This window comes from Dermacentor variabilis, chromosome 2 (genome assembly GCF_050947875.1).
Source record: "Dermacentor variabilis isolate Ectoservices chromosome 2, ASM5094787v1, whole genome shotgun sequence".
Lineage (NCBI taxonomy): Eukaryota > Metazoa > Arthropoda > Arachnida > Ixodida > Ixodidae > Dermacentor > Dermacentor variabilis.
Genome location: NC_134569.1, coordinates 233,696,581 through 233,710,464, shown reverse-complemented (window position 1 = coordinate 233,710,464; position 13,884 = coordinate 233,696,581). Strand labels below are relative to the sequence as shown.

The following is a 13,884-nucleotide window of genomic DNA, read 5'->3' as shown; positions in this document are numbered from 1 at the left end:
GCAGGCGCAATAGCAGCAGGAGCAAGCTGAAGCCAAATATAACACCACGGATATCTTGCTTGATTGCCGCTGAGGAAAGTCCCGCAATATTCCTTTATAAGCGTTTCAAAATTTGCTTTAAATATGCAGGTGTATCCGAGGAAAACAGGCCTACACATTTAGTGCATATACAGAATCGTGATGCGTAATTATTATGAAACGAGGTAAACAGGTTGAAAAATCACACGTCCACCCACTTCCGGAATGGCCTGCTGCGCAGTGCCTTGTGCTGATCATATAGGCCACGTATCAGAAACACATAAGGTACTTTGCACTGATGTAGATACTGCCGGCCTTATCTAACGCTGTGGAATTATGATATATTACCGGGTTAGAATGCGGAAAACATGCTTAAGTGCCGCTAATATGGAAAATTCGAAAGCAACATCCTCTGTCGTTAAGACTAAAAAAATTTGCAATGTGAACTGTCAGAAACATGCACAAGCCCCAAGAAGGGAGCTTACTACGTTTGGCCGGAAGTCCTGGCCTTTTTTTAAGCGGTAATTATCCGCGTAAAAGAAAATCTGTTGGTAAAGAGTTTTATATGATTCTACAGACAATTATATGCCCTCCAAAATAGTGTGTTTAATTTATGAATCTTGCTATTTTTTTGTTCTTTTTAAGTTATAAAAAAGGAGTATTAAGTCGACAAAAAAAGAGCATTTTCGACACCTTCTTCTTGTTGTGTTTATTCGAGGTGCCAAAGCCAAAGACGCAACTGGATAGATCTGTGAAGTGTATGGCGAAGGAATGACGCCATTTAGGATGGCTCAACATTGGTCTAAAAGCTTCAGGGACGGTCATTTCGTTCCATAGCGCCATGAAATTGCAGGCTTGCATGGACAATTTCTTTGAGTGGAAACCAGATGATTTCTACCGTCTAGGCATTGACCAGTTTGCTCAACATTGTAAACAACAATATAAACAACGTTGTAAACAACAACGGAAAATGCATTATTGATTGAGTTCTTGTTCATTTCTTGTTTAATTTTGTAGAAATTTCAACTTGAATATCAACTCCAGAACTTCTGGGCCAGCGTAATATATAATTATAAATTTAGGATTTCATCGATGTATCGTCAGCTCATTTTTACAAATAAAGATTATCCCTCCTGCTCCTCATCGAAGTATCTCAAGATTGAAATGGCAGGTATCGGTCTCACAAAATTAGTCCTCTGGTATCTTATATTGAAATCTCAAATGCTTATGGCCTCGGTATCTTGTGCTCGTATGATATAAAATTTGGAAGTATGTTTTCCCAGCCCTGCACCTACCACCAGCCATTCCTTAATTAGTATAAACGCAGCACGACTCCGACACCAAAAGAAAACCGAAGCTCAGTACAAGCGCTATCACACAACTCAGTTGCTGGAAATGTGTAATTGTCACACAGCGCTTGTGCTCGGTTGTGGTGCCCTGCTATCTTCTTCCCAGTCGCACTGCGTTTCTACTAATTGAAAACCAACGCACCAAAGTCAAGTTTTAGCACTTTTCGGAGTCCTGTTTATAGATGCTGGTAAACATTTAGCTCCAAAACTCACTGTATCTGAAAAAAAAAGAACTGTGACGAAAATTCGTATTGCAAACACGCTATAAAGTTTACTTTTCGTGGTGATTTTTCTTCACATCGAGAGCGTATGAACTGAATCTAATGTTGTCACCAACTTACTCCTTGTCTTAACTGAAGGCACGTTCTATAGCTTGACAAGAAAATAAAACCTGAGTCAGCGTTCCTTTTCAATTCTCCTTTCACCATTTGTGTTGACTGTGCAGCTTCCCAAAGAAAATTAGCGATAAAAGGCAGCTGATTTCTTTTTTTATTGTTTAGAACAAATACTCCTTTTTGATACGTCAACTCCATTTTCCAAGCGTTAAACCCTGCAAATAAATTTCAGTTGCTTCAGAATCGGATTGTTTATACGCTAAATGACCCGCCAGAATATGGGTGTATAACGCTTGAAAGAAAGTTGCGTTGGGGAACCTAAGTTTCTGAATACCCCCAAGCACGACTGACTTCTATCTTCTCTGTGCAGTGTCCCTGGATGCTCGGCCCGTGCTGATCCCCATTCTGTCTTCGGTGATCTGCTTCCCGATCGTGGCTCTGGCTGTGATCTGTGCGTTGCGCTACCGGGCGCTGAGGCTGCGACGTAAGGAGCACATGAGAAGGCTTCGTGGAGGAGGGTACGTGCGTGATGGGCAACAGCAACTGCGATTTTGCGCATTTTATGAAAACAAATATGTGTTCGTCATATGACGATGGCGTGTACCTTTCTATTTTAGATGAGCAGTGGAGCTTTCTAGGTAAATCAGGGTCGTTATTAAAACCAATAGTACTAATTTAGCGGAACGACATGCGACACAACAAACGTCATTATGAGCGTAAATTTTGCCGACTAAGAATTGCTGAAAAAGTCAGCACCACGTCAAGCAGTTTTGCGCTTACAGATTTGAGGAGCCTGCCCCGCGAGGTGGCAAATCCAGCAGAAGCGCGAGACACCGCGCTTCGACTGATGTCATCAAGTAATCAAGATTACCGATATATTCAGCAGAAGCTTCACTACGTAAATAAGCACTAATGCTTACCGTGTAAGTTTTGACATTCTGGCACCTGCTGCGTAGGCACAGCCTTGTTTCACTTGTATTGCCATCCTGCAGCTTTCGTTTAGACCATCAAGGCGTTTTCTTTTTCCGCTTTGAGTGCGGATGAGAGTTACGCTTGAGCAGGTCGTAGCATTTAAGTTCGGGAGCCCCTCAGAAGAGCTACTGCAAAGTGCTGCAATGTTTTTTTCTTAAGCTGAAAACTACTATTTGCGAGATGAAATTGTGCATTAGGGAAAAACATGCTTGAGAATTAGGAGACGTTCTATGATCGCGGTCGCTTGTGATCCTATGAAAGAAAAAAAGTGTAATTTGTACTTTCGTGATAACCAGGCTTGAATCTACCTGAACAGTACGAAACTTTTGATTTTATAGTGTTAGCTGCTTCATGCTGCAACATCTTTCAACCTGCGATCGCTGCGACCCTGTCCCGTTAACCCACCCCTTCAGCCTGATTGACTCACAGAATTTCCTTCGTGCAAGCGCAAACCAAACTTTGTGATCATCGTCAGTGCTTAGTTGTTCGGGTAAAAGTGCCATTTTTTTGCACTCTTATTACCATCGAAGTCAACTGTGCTTTCGTCCTACATTGCTAAAACGAGAAAGAACACTCCATTAATTGGCGGCTGCATTCCAGGTCCCGGCTGTGCTGCAGCTACTACCATGCGCATTCGCAGGAATATTTCGCTGACGTCACTTTCTCATGTTTACAGCATATTGTGACATGGAAATGTACGACATTATATATCCACTGTCTGAATCACTCTATTCACTTAAATTTTTTACCACAGGATTTCGTGCTTACTTCTATCCTCTGCCTTTCTTTCCGAGACTGTCAGCGAATATACTGGTGACGTTTTATATATCCGGCGACTGAACTCACATCGCTTCTTCTTCAAGGTTGCCCTGCTGATTAAGGGATGATTTCCTCCACAAAATAATAATCTGCACCAAAAATGGCTTTTTGGGGATTAATTTCGTCGTGATCGATATTAGGCCTTAATAGACCTGTGTTATCTTAATATCCCATTTTCTTCCCTGCGCTGTCCCCAAGTATTTGCGTAAATATCCAACAACTAGCTAAGTTTTCAACCCTACTCATTATCACAATTCATATTAACGAAGAGTGTGGACAGATGAACAGACGCATCGATGAATATAGTGAGCATACTCTTTCAAGCTGAGTGTTCGCTTGGATGAAACGAACCTTTCTATTCTTATTGGTCACCTGCGCTTATTATCTCTGGTTTTATTAGCAAACTCTTGAACCTCACGGAGTTTTTTCCCCTAAAATAAAGTCTGTGTATTCCATTTTTGCTCACTACCAATATTTCACCTCTCTTCTATTATTTTCCTCCTTAGGTTCTTTATCCATACCTCTGTCACCCATAATATTTAAGACCACTGGAAGATTTACTACGTCCTCATCGAGAACGAATGCTGCGCAAGGCTAAGAAAATATGCTCTATGATAGTTTCGGGGTTACTTCAAGATGCTGTACATGTGATGTTGTCATAAGAAAACTTTTCTTTAATACCGCGTTTCAGACTAGGGCTTCGAACCGTAGTGCGCTGTACTTTGACATATTGTAACTTTAAGTTTATTATAAAGTCGAAGTTTAACCCTCTTCACCTGGTAGCGTAGTATCTTGTCGTGCGTTTTTCTGGTTCTTTTACTCCACTCGGAATGGCGCTTTTTCTATTTGGCTACACAGAAAGTTCAGCCGCCAATCTATGTACATATTTGCTCAGTACTTTCCATGAGATTTTACTTTTGGCATTCCATGATACGAAGATTATGTGTCTGCATACTACCCCATTTGTACCAACGATGTACTTGGTCCTCCTTTCCACTGGACTCAATCAGCAGGAAAATCAAGAAGCGAGCGGCTCACCCAAAGCTTTCGCTTGCGCACCAAAGTATATACTTTAAACTGCTGCTTTGTGGCCAAATTGAACGTGCAAATTCCATGACTCGCTGTCTTGAATTTGTGCTCCGTCTAAAAGCACAGCTCCTGTTATACTAGCCCTCTAACGCAACGCTATTTCGCACTTCTGTGAATTATAGCCACATCAACAAACTACACCGGCTGGGATTCTTCCAATAATTAAGGTAGTTCGATGGACAATCCCCACGCTTCGCGGAAATAAAGAGTACGATGTCTTGCTTTTACACAAGCCTCCGGAGGAGTGCATGGTGCCAGCCAAGAGAAAGAGAGATAAATAAAGGGGAAGCAAGGAAAGCAACAACATAAGCGTTTCTGGTTTGCTACAATGCGCCGGAGTGGTTCACATAAACTGAACCGCCCCGGTGCAAGAGTTACTGGTTCACATAAAGTAAACCAGAAACTCTTGCGCGAGTTGCCTGGGTATGCGTAAGCATTGTGACATGTGTTCACCTCCACGCGGCCCGGTGTCATTATCACTGTCAGGAAACTTGATCCGACCCGTATAAGCGACAGTGCTGCGGCGACAGGGACTAATGCGGACGGTGGCGTAAGGTGCATTGATGGCGCAAGCAAAATACTGTAGGTACTTCGCTTGCCATTATAAGACGTTACGGCTCTTTACGCCTTACCCATCGGCGTCGAAACATTAACACCCGCACTCCGGCGACGTATGGCGCGGCCGCGCGAGCACTGCCCCGAAAGCGATCGGCGACGCGGACAGAGCGCGCCGAGAGCTAGTGTCGCCGCTTGGTTGGCCTTAAACTGAGAGGCAGCGCGAAGGTGAATTCGCTCGATGCTGCGGGCCGTACCTTGAGCGCGATAGTCTTACGTGAAGGATGAGTTTTTTCTTTGGGTATGCCTAAAAAGGCTTACACATTTCAATAAACGTTCGCATTATTGTTCATTCTTTTTCAGAGTGCCGCCACGCCACGGTCTTCATTGCTGTGCGCGACATGGGCCGTATACCGTGCAGCCAGTCCAAATTGTTTTTATTCCAGGGTTCTGACGTCACATACACGTAACCACCGATGTAAACATCGGACAATCACAAGTAGAGCTCCAACCATCCAATGAAATGCTCTCTTCGTTCACAGGCGGTCACTTTTGCTTCGTTTGAAACTGAATAGGGCTGGCTACTTTGGCAAGTTTTTTTTCAAATCCACTTGGCTGACAAGAGGTGAGGAACACGAAGAAATAGAGAGGATTTTATTGTGGCCGAATAACGCAGCGAAAGTAGACAAAACGAACAGTAGTTGATACTACGGCAAATCCTAGAAGGTCCTGCACGATGAAGAACACTGCTCCCGTCAGTGCTATGGCAGTTCCCCGTCAACGTTGGCGACAGATTGAAAATTCCTGTGGCGCTTCTTTCATAGGGTGGCCCACCGATAACGTTACAGCACTGCGCTGAAAAGGGGTCGCTAGAAGCAGCGTTGCGTCTGGGGATGACCATGAGCTAGGAGGTACCATATCACCGCCGAAGGTGCATATGATTGATTGAATAAAGAAATAAATGCAGTTCCCTGCTCTCGCTGAACCCAATGGCTTTAAGGAGGCCAGAGGTGCCTACATCAACCGCTGCGCAGACGTCTTCACATTCTAATGAAACATGCTCTATCATTTCCCGTTTCCCTTGCTTTGCTGCAGCAAGCACACGCTTCTTCCTTTTTGTATCTCGCTTTATAAGTTCGTGTCCGAAGACATCCGGATCGAGCTTCTAAATGTGTTGAATTTCCCCTTGAGTGATCATAAATTGTTTCTTTAGTGATTTCGTTTTTTCCTCTTAACTATAGTGACTCATAGCAGCTTTTTTTTTTCATTTCTGCCATCTATGACATTATTTCAGCCTCTCTGAATTTTAGCTCGACGTTCTTTGTTGTCATGTTGCTCACCATAACGGTCGTATACTTGCATGTATGCTTCCTATTTCTTTTCCTTCCTTCTGAATTATGTACAAATATATGAAAACTCTCCGATGCAATTTTCTTTCTTCCTTATTCCTCAGTGATTCTTCATATACAATTTTACTCTGAGCGTCCAGCACTACAATACGTGTCCAGCCCATATCACGCTGCAATTTTCATTTGTAGTCTTCCAGTATACTGAAAGACGCGAACCGTGAAGCTTGCCTATAGGCAAGCTTTACGGTTCGCGTTCCATATACGGCCATTGTCTTCAAGGGCGAAATAGACGTGGGAGAGCTTTTGCTGATCAGTCCACTGGTTAATCTGTGCGACGCGTTCATAGTTGTCAAGCCAGTCTTCAATGTGTTTGAGGACGGCACCGCGATAGCAATCGTAACCAGCTGATGCAGAACAGTTACCTGTTGTAGACTGGGAAACCGGCTTCTTTAAGGTGCTTGCGGGGGGCTGGTTTCGACCATTGCGAGATGTGTGCAGCTCATGTAGAGAGGTGGTTTAAGAGGTTATAATTACGGGGCAAGGCCTAGCAGTCGATGACTAAAGCAATGCACGGGTGTCGAAACAGGTGAAAATGCGCCCGGGCTAGATGAACGACTCCCAGAAGGACTCCGGAGCATCAGGCTAGTTCAGTACCCAGCGCCTCCACCAGTGTCGCGGTACAACGCGGACAGAAGACAGGGAGACGTTCTTGAAGAACAACAGGACAACCTATTCCAAAACAAACAGAACCGAGGCACGTCTTCTTCGTCCTCGCCCAATCTCAGTAACCCACTACACGGAGTCTGTTATTGCCCCCATCGTCGTTGTCTTCTGCATAGAATACACGCGTCAGTACGCAATACGAGACACATAGTAGGCACCCCATTGTCCTCGCTGAGGTGAAGTAGGGAACGACTCCATATTTTTGGAAACGGCGCCTCTTAGGTTCCGCTTGCGCGCAAATTGTCATTCGTGTCGGGTAATTACAGCGTTATACAAGCGCTATGAGGCACGCCCTAGTTGGGGCTCTGAAATAATTTTTGACCACCAGGGGATCTTTAACATGCCCACAATGCACTGGACGCGGCCGTTTTTGAATTTCGCCCTAATCTAATGTGGTCGTCGGGGCCGGTATTTGATGCCTCGTGCTTAGCAGCGCCACACGATAGCAACTAAGCCAGCGCACCGCATGGGGACAACGTGACGGGTCACTGGCTTTCGATGGGGAAGCAGCGTAGTTCAAGCATGGATACTTTTCAAGATCATATGCAGGCAAAGCTTTAAGCTGTGCATTAACCTTACTGGTGTTAAAATTTCTACTACAACTGCTCTACAGAAACAGCTTCGCTGGGAATTTTGCTGCATTTTGTAAGCTCGCCCACAGGCTGTACGTTTCTTAGATTGTCGAGCTGTGCCTTGATAATACTACATCCCTATGTTAAGAATAATTAGAGCAGAAACAAAGTTCTGCAATGCATCTTGCAAAGTGGCGCTTTGCAATTTTCCGGTGCACACTGAGATACCATGTAAATAATTTAGTATAAGAGTTGTGGAATTCTAGAAATCGGTATTTAGTAATTTTAGCCCGCCAGACACTCTTCTTATTAACGTGCATGCCTCCCTTTCTTTCCTCTTCTTCCTTACCGAGCACTTTTACAAACATATCCCACCAACAAGTTTATTATTGTAACTCTAAATTATGGAGAAATTTTAGCTCTGAGGCTCCTATCTACATACACAAGAAATCGGCTTCGTTTTTCAGAGCAACCACTGCCTCCAGCCTGAATGAGTTATGTTGAATTTTGAAGAAAAGCTAAGATGTGGTGATTTCTAGAAGCGATATTTTAATTAGGCTGTATACGTTCTTACCGAAACTTTTAAAAAATTTCCAAATAAAGAAAAGAGCCAGAAGTATAAAAATGTATGTATCTCAGCAACTAAAAAAGATATCGAAATTCTGCAAACTGTGCCTAATAATAAATCTAAAGCGAACAGCAATGATGAATCATACGTCACCTTGAAATGTACCAATAATTTGTGAATGTGGCATTTTCAAAACCCTTCCAGATATTGTAACAAATTCACATAAATTGTAAATGCAGGCAAAAAATGCTCGCTTTTGCTGCCACAACTGATGCAGTTTATAGAAACGCGGTATTTGTTTTTGATGGCTGAGTTCATGCTTCATGCTTGCTTTTGTTTTTTTTCTCCAGATTTACCAATTTCCTGTAATTCTTGTAAAGAATTCTATTGTCTAAACAAAAATTTTATTTGCTGCAGTCACTATAATTTAGTTTTGTCTCCAAATTGCAAGAAATTTTATTCAAATCCGTTCTGCAGTTTTCTCATAAAAGCATTCCTGCAATTTACATCTCTTTGAGTAGGCGGCATCGAAGCCCGAGCTAAAGCTTCCGCTTAATGGATTGCGCCGATTCTATAGGAAATCCATTAAACATCACTCTTACGTATACGCGGGCCTGTGGCCAGTGTGCTCCATAAATATTTTTAAAAAATACGCTCCAGAGCGGAAGCTTTCCGGAAGCCGTTATCTCGGGCAGACATCTCTCGGGATTGCCGACTAGCTCTCCGGCCAGATGTCTAGCAAAATTTTTGATTCATTGAAAGTAGAGCAAGTAGCTGGTCGTCTTCCAGATAACGCTGATACATAAGCGCGCTAGTTTTCAAGTACCAAGGTGAAGCAATAGTCTGACCCCCGTATTCAGAAATGCAACTTAAGTTGAAGCCCATGCTTGACTCGATCTAAGCGGCGCCTATCGTGAACGCGTCGAAAGAAACGCAGTGAGCGTCTTCGGGCACGTTAACACCTGGCGTCACCTAAATCAAGTCAAGCACGCGCTTCGACTTAAGTTGCATTTCTGAGTACGGGGTGTGTCTGTGCTTCTTTTTATTGCGTTTTCATTAGTTTTGCCTCATGGCGTATACGTCATGGATGGAATTTGGAATTGTATAGGTCCATATGCCACATGGTGGAGAAAAAATGAAATTGAACGAAATGGCCCTAATTCCCGTGTATGAGGGCACGTGTCCGTGTTATCTAGGGAGTAACAGTAGGTAACGTGGCAATCATGTGGTTGAAATTAATTATGAGTTTCCAATTACACAGTAAAATTATTGTTGCTTTGACGCATAGAGCGCAACACACAATTTATTGAGCCTGTTTTACCAGTTCGTTTGAGCCTAGTGACAAATAGAGATAGCCTGACAAAAATATATAGCAGACATGTACAGGAAACTCGAACGACAACACGAAGATAGAGCAACCTGTGTGCGTTCTAATTTTCTGCCCACTTTATCAGGCGCGAGATACGTCTCATTGAAATAGGTGTGAAAGTTGAATTATTATTGCCCCAAAAATTATATATTATTACCATATTATCGGTAGATACCCGAGAGACGAACCGCCGCGAGAACGAGGACGAAGTGGGTCGGTGCCCTTGGCGCGAGTGAATGTCCGCCGAATTGGCCGCGAACCGACGCTACTACTAGACACCGTGCTTCCGTCCACCACAGCTTCAACTAGCGCTTATGCCCGTGATGCAATTGCCCGTGCTGACCATGCTCGTCAACTTGCGCGCGGTCGTCTACAAATCTCTCAAGACAAACAGAAGCGACGCTACGACCTCCTTTACCGTGATGTCCATTTTGCGCCCGGCCCCCTCGTGTTGCTTTGGTCACCATCGCGTAAAGTTGGCCTTTGTGAGAAACTGCTTTCCTGTTATACTGGCCCATATCGCGTGCTCCGCCAAGTGACCGATGTCACCTATGAAATTGTTCTAGCCGCGCCCGCTACGTCCTCCGGTGTGACAACCAGTGACATTGTCCACGTCACCCGACTCAAGCCCTACAACTCTCCACGTGCCTTGGATATTTAAAAGCACCGTGACGGCACTTTTGTCGCCGGGGGGTAGTATTACGATATTATTGGTAGATACCCGAGAGACGAGCCGCCGCGAGAACGACGACGAAGTGGGTCGGTGCCCTTGGCGCGAGTGAATGTCGGCCTGGCGCTATGGCTCCAGTCCAGTGTAAATAGCCTGTAAATAGCCTCTTTCTTCTGTGTCTTTCTACACGTAACAATATTAATACTGTAAGAATTCACTCCACCAATAAGGCGCTCCATAGCACTTATATATTCAATTTTCCTGATAGTTTTCTCCCATAAGTTTGCGTAATACCTGTGCGAAATCAACCACCCTTCTTTCAATCTATTTTCGTTGCTTTTCTATTCTCTCTAGTTTGTTGATATGCTTTGTTTATCGTTATGCCTATTTTTGCTTTCTTTTTCTTCCTTTTTAGAAGAATCAAGCGGAGGCAAGAGGCCGAAGATTTGATGGACTGATGCATCTGCCGTCACTTGTTCTTGCGAGAGCTGCACATTGCATGTGGGTTTGCAATTCCACCTGAATGTCATAGTCGCACTCGTTCACAGTAGGTTGTGATTTTACACCTTGGTTTGAGATTACGCTCCTGTTTGTCAGCACAATGTACTAGAATGACTCTCTAAAGCCTAACTAGCGTGACATCCGTGCTAATACAAATAGATGCAACCGATGAGAGAAGCAAGCAACAAAATCCCAATAAAGAAAGGCGTCAGGCAGGGAGATACGATATCTCCAATGCTATTCACAGCGTGTGTACAGGAGGTATTCAGAGACCTGGATTGGGAAGAATTGGGGTTAAAAGTTAATGGAGAATACCTTAGTAACTTGCGATTCGCTGATGATATTGCCTTGCTTAGTAACTCAGGGGACCAATTGCAATGCATGCTCACTGACCTGGAGAGGCATAGCAGAAGAGTGGGTCTAAAAATTAATCTGCAGAAAACTAAAGTAATGCTTAACAGTCTCGGGAGAGAACAGCAGTTTAGAATAGGCAGCGAGGCACTGGAAGTCGTAAGGGAATACATATACTTAGGGCAGGTAGTGACGGCGGATCCGGATCGTGAGACGGAAATAATCAGAAGAATAAGAATGGGCTGGGGTGCGTTTGGCAGGCATTCCCAAATCATGAACAGCAGGTTGCCATTATCCCTCAAGAGAAAAGTATATAATAGCTGTGTCTTACCAGTACTCACCTACGGGGCATAAACCTGGAGGCTTACTAAAAGGGTTGTACTCAAATTGAGGACGACACAACGAGCTATGGAAAGAAGAATGATAGGTGTAACGTTAAGGGATAAGAAAAGAGCAGATTGGGTGAGGGAACAAACGCGAGTTAATGACATCTTAGTTGAAATCAAGAAAAAGAAATGGGCATGGGCAGGACATGTAATGAGGAGGGAAGATAACCGATGGTCATTAAGGGTTACGGACTGGATCCCAAGGGAAGGGAAGCGTAGCAGGGGGCGGCAGAAAGTTAGGTGGGCGGATAAGATTAAGAAGTGTGCAGGGACGGCATGGCCACAATTAGTACATGACCGGGGTTGTTGGAGAAGTATGGGAGAGACCTTTGCCCTGCAGTGGGCGTAACCAGGCTGATGATGATGATGATGATGATGATGAGGAGGAGGAGGAGGAGGAGGAGGAGGAGGAGGAGGAGGAGGAGGAGGAGGAGGAGGAGAGAAAGGTGCCACATCCGACGACTGCAGATTCAGGTGTTACTTTTTCAGTGCACGTGGTATAATGAAGGTATCAGTGTCCGTGAGAGCTGTCGATGAACTAATGTGCCGGTTGAGAATGCAAACTTATTTATGGGTGCCTAATGGAATGGAAAATGTGGTTTGCTTTAGATATGGTCCCTAACCTATGGATTTGTTTCGATTTTTTTCGGGGTGTCCTTTAAGAGAGTAATTGGTTAACCTAAAAGAAAACACAGGATTCGTTAAGACATTCTCAGTAGGGGAACCATGGATTCTACAGCGAGTAGCAGGAGCTCACAATTTCAGAAGTATACCTAGCCGCGAGAAAACGCGAACAGACGCTATGCTTGACTTTCGGGACACGTGACATATTTTACAACGTTATCAGCTCGTGTAGAAAATGAACATTATTCAAACTCAAATAAAAAATGGGGAGGAGAGTATACTCCGTGGTAAATGGATGCTTCTTTGTGTATACGGACATCGGTGATGCAAGAACACAGAACGGAATTTTATTACCTATCGTCTTTCTGGAATTTAAAAAGGGTGCTTTCACCTTAGCCGTCATGACCTCTCATTTACTGATAATCAATGAGTGTTCAGGAATAGAGGCGTTAACATTTAAGGTAACCGAGTATTATGGCAGAGTGCTTTAGAACATGTGAAAATAAAAAACATAGAAACCACCTTGTCAAAGCGTGCGCCACATGATGTCAAGTCACAATTTAACCCCTACAGTCGCAAAGTAAGCGCTATTTACGTTTAATACTGCGGCATACAACATGTTCGCGCTTAATCGGCCACAACCATCATCATCTGTCTACCTTTATTACCACTGCAGGGTAATAAAGGTAAACAAACTCCATTTGAAGGAAACAGGGTACATGTATATAAGAATATGCTTTGGGGAAACTTCGCAAATATATCTGTTCAACATTATTGGCACAATTAGCAAACAAGGCGTATAAATAAAATATTAGACTAGAAATACGATTGCAATGTCAAAAATTCCTAATCCCGCCGTGGTTGCTCACTGGCTATAGTGTTGGGCTGCTGAGCACGAGGTCGCGGGATCGAATCCCGGCCGACGCGGCCGCATTTCGATGGGGGCGAAATGCGAAAACACCCGTGCACTTAGATTTAGGTGCACGTTAAAGAACTCCAGGTGGTCTAATGTTCCGGAGTCCTCCACCACGGCGTGCCTCATAATCAGAAAGTGATTTTGGCACGTAAAACCCCATAATTTAATTTTTAGGAATTCCTGAGCAAGGCAAGATGAAACCCAAACATCTAATAATTAAACTCGATTCATTGACAGGTGTACATGACTATTTCTATCTGGTGACCACGTTTCACCACCTAACAAATGTTATAGCAAAGCGCAGGACGCGCCTGCATGTATAGGAAGTTTCTGGAATGTTTTGATGGTTCCATCCGCTGTCTGTCACCGAACCTTCTGTAATCTGATTGCATGTATGCGCGACGCGAACCCTGTAGAACTTTGTGGGAGACACGTGGGTTCCAGCGATTACTCTGGAAAATCCGATCACTGATGTAGAAAAGCCGACGCGCTTGACCCGGTGATCAGATTTCGACGATCACCGATTGTGTTCGCCGCTGTTGCCATTCTTTAAGTATAACCTGCTTTTGAGGGCACAGGTTCGCCCAAGAAAAGTTAGTTTCGTCTTTCACATTAATGCTCCTGTGTTCTTTACACGTCACTACGTGACATCTGGTGGGGGTGATTTGCGTTCATGTACCGGACTCCCCCACAAAGCCGTGATCTAAGGAACGTGGAA

At 44.0% G+C, this 13,884-nt stretch overlaps 1 protein-coding gene across 4 annotated transcripts in view; it reads left to right on the top strand.

The window, feature by feature from the left end:
* The window catches only part of LOC142573155 (uncharacterized), a 731,380-nt gene that overhangs the window by 690,405 nt on the left and 27,091 nt on the right, over positions 1-13,884 (top strand). For all 4 annotated transcript variants that reach the window (XM_075682709.1, XM_075682708.1, XM_075682707.1 and 1 more), the window contains one exon: positions 2,073-2,220. In XM_075682709.1, coding sequence (XP_075538824.1) covers positions 2,073-2,220 — 148 coding nt within the window. The remainder of the gene's footprint in view (positions 1-2,072; positions 2,221-13,884) is intronic.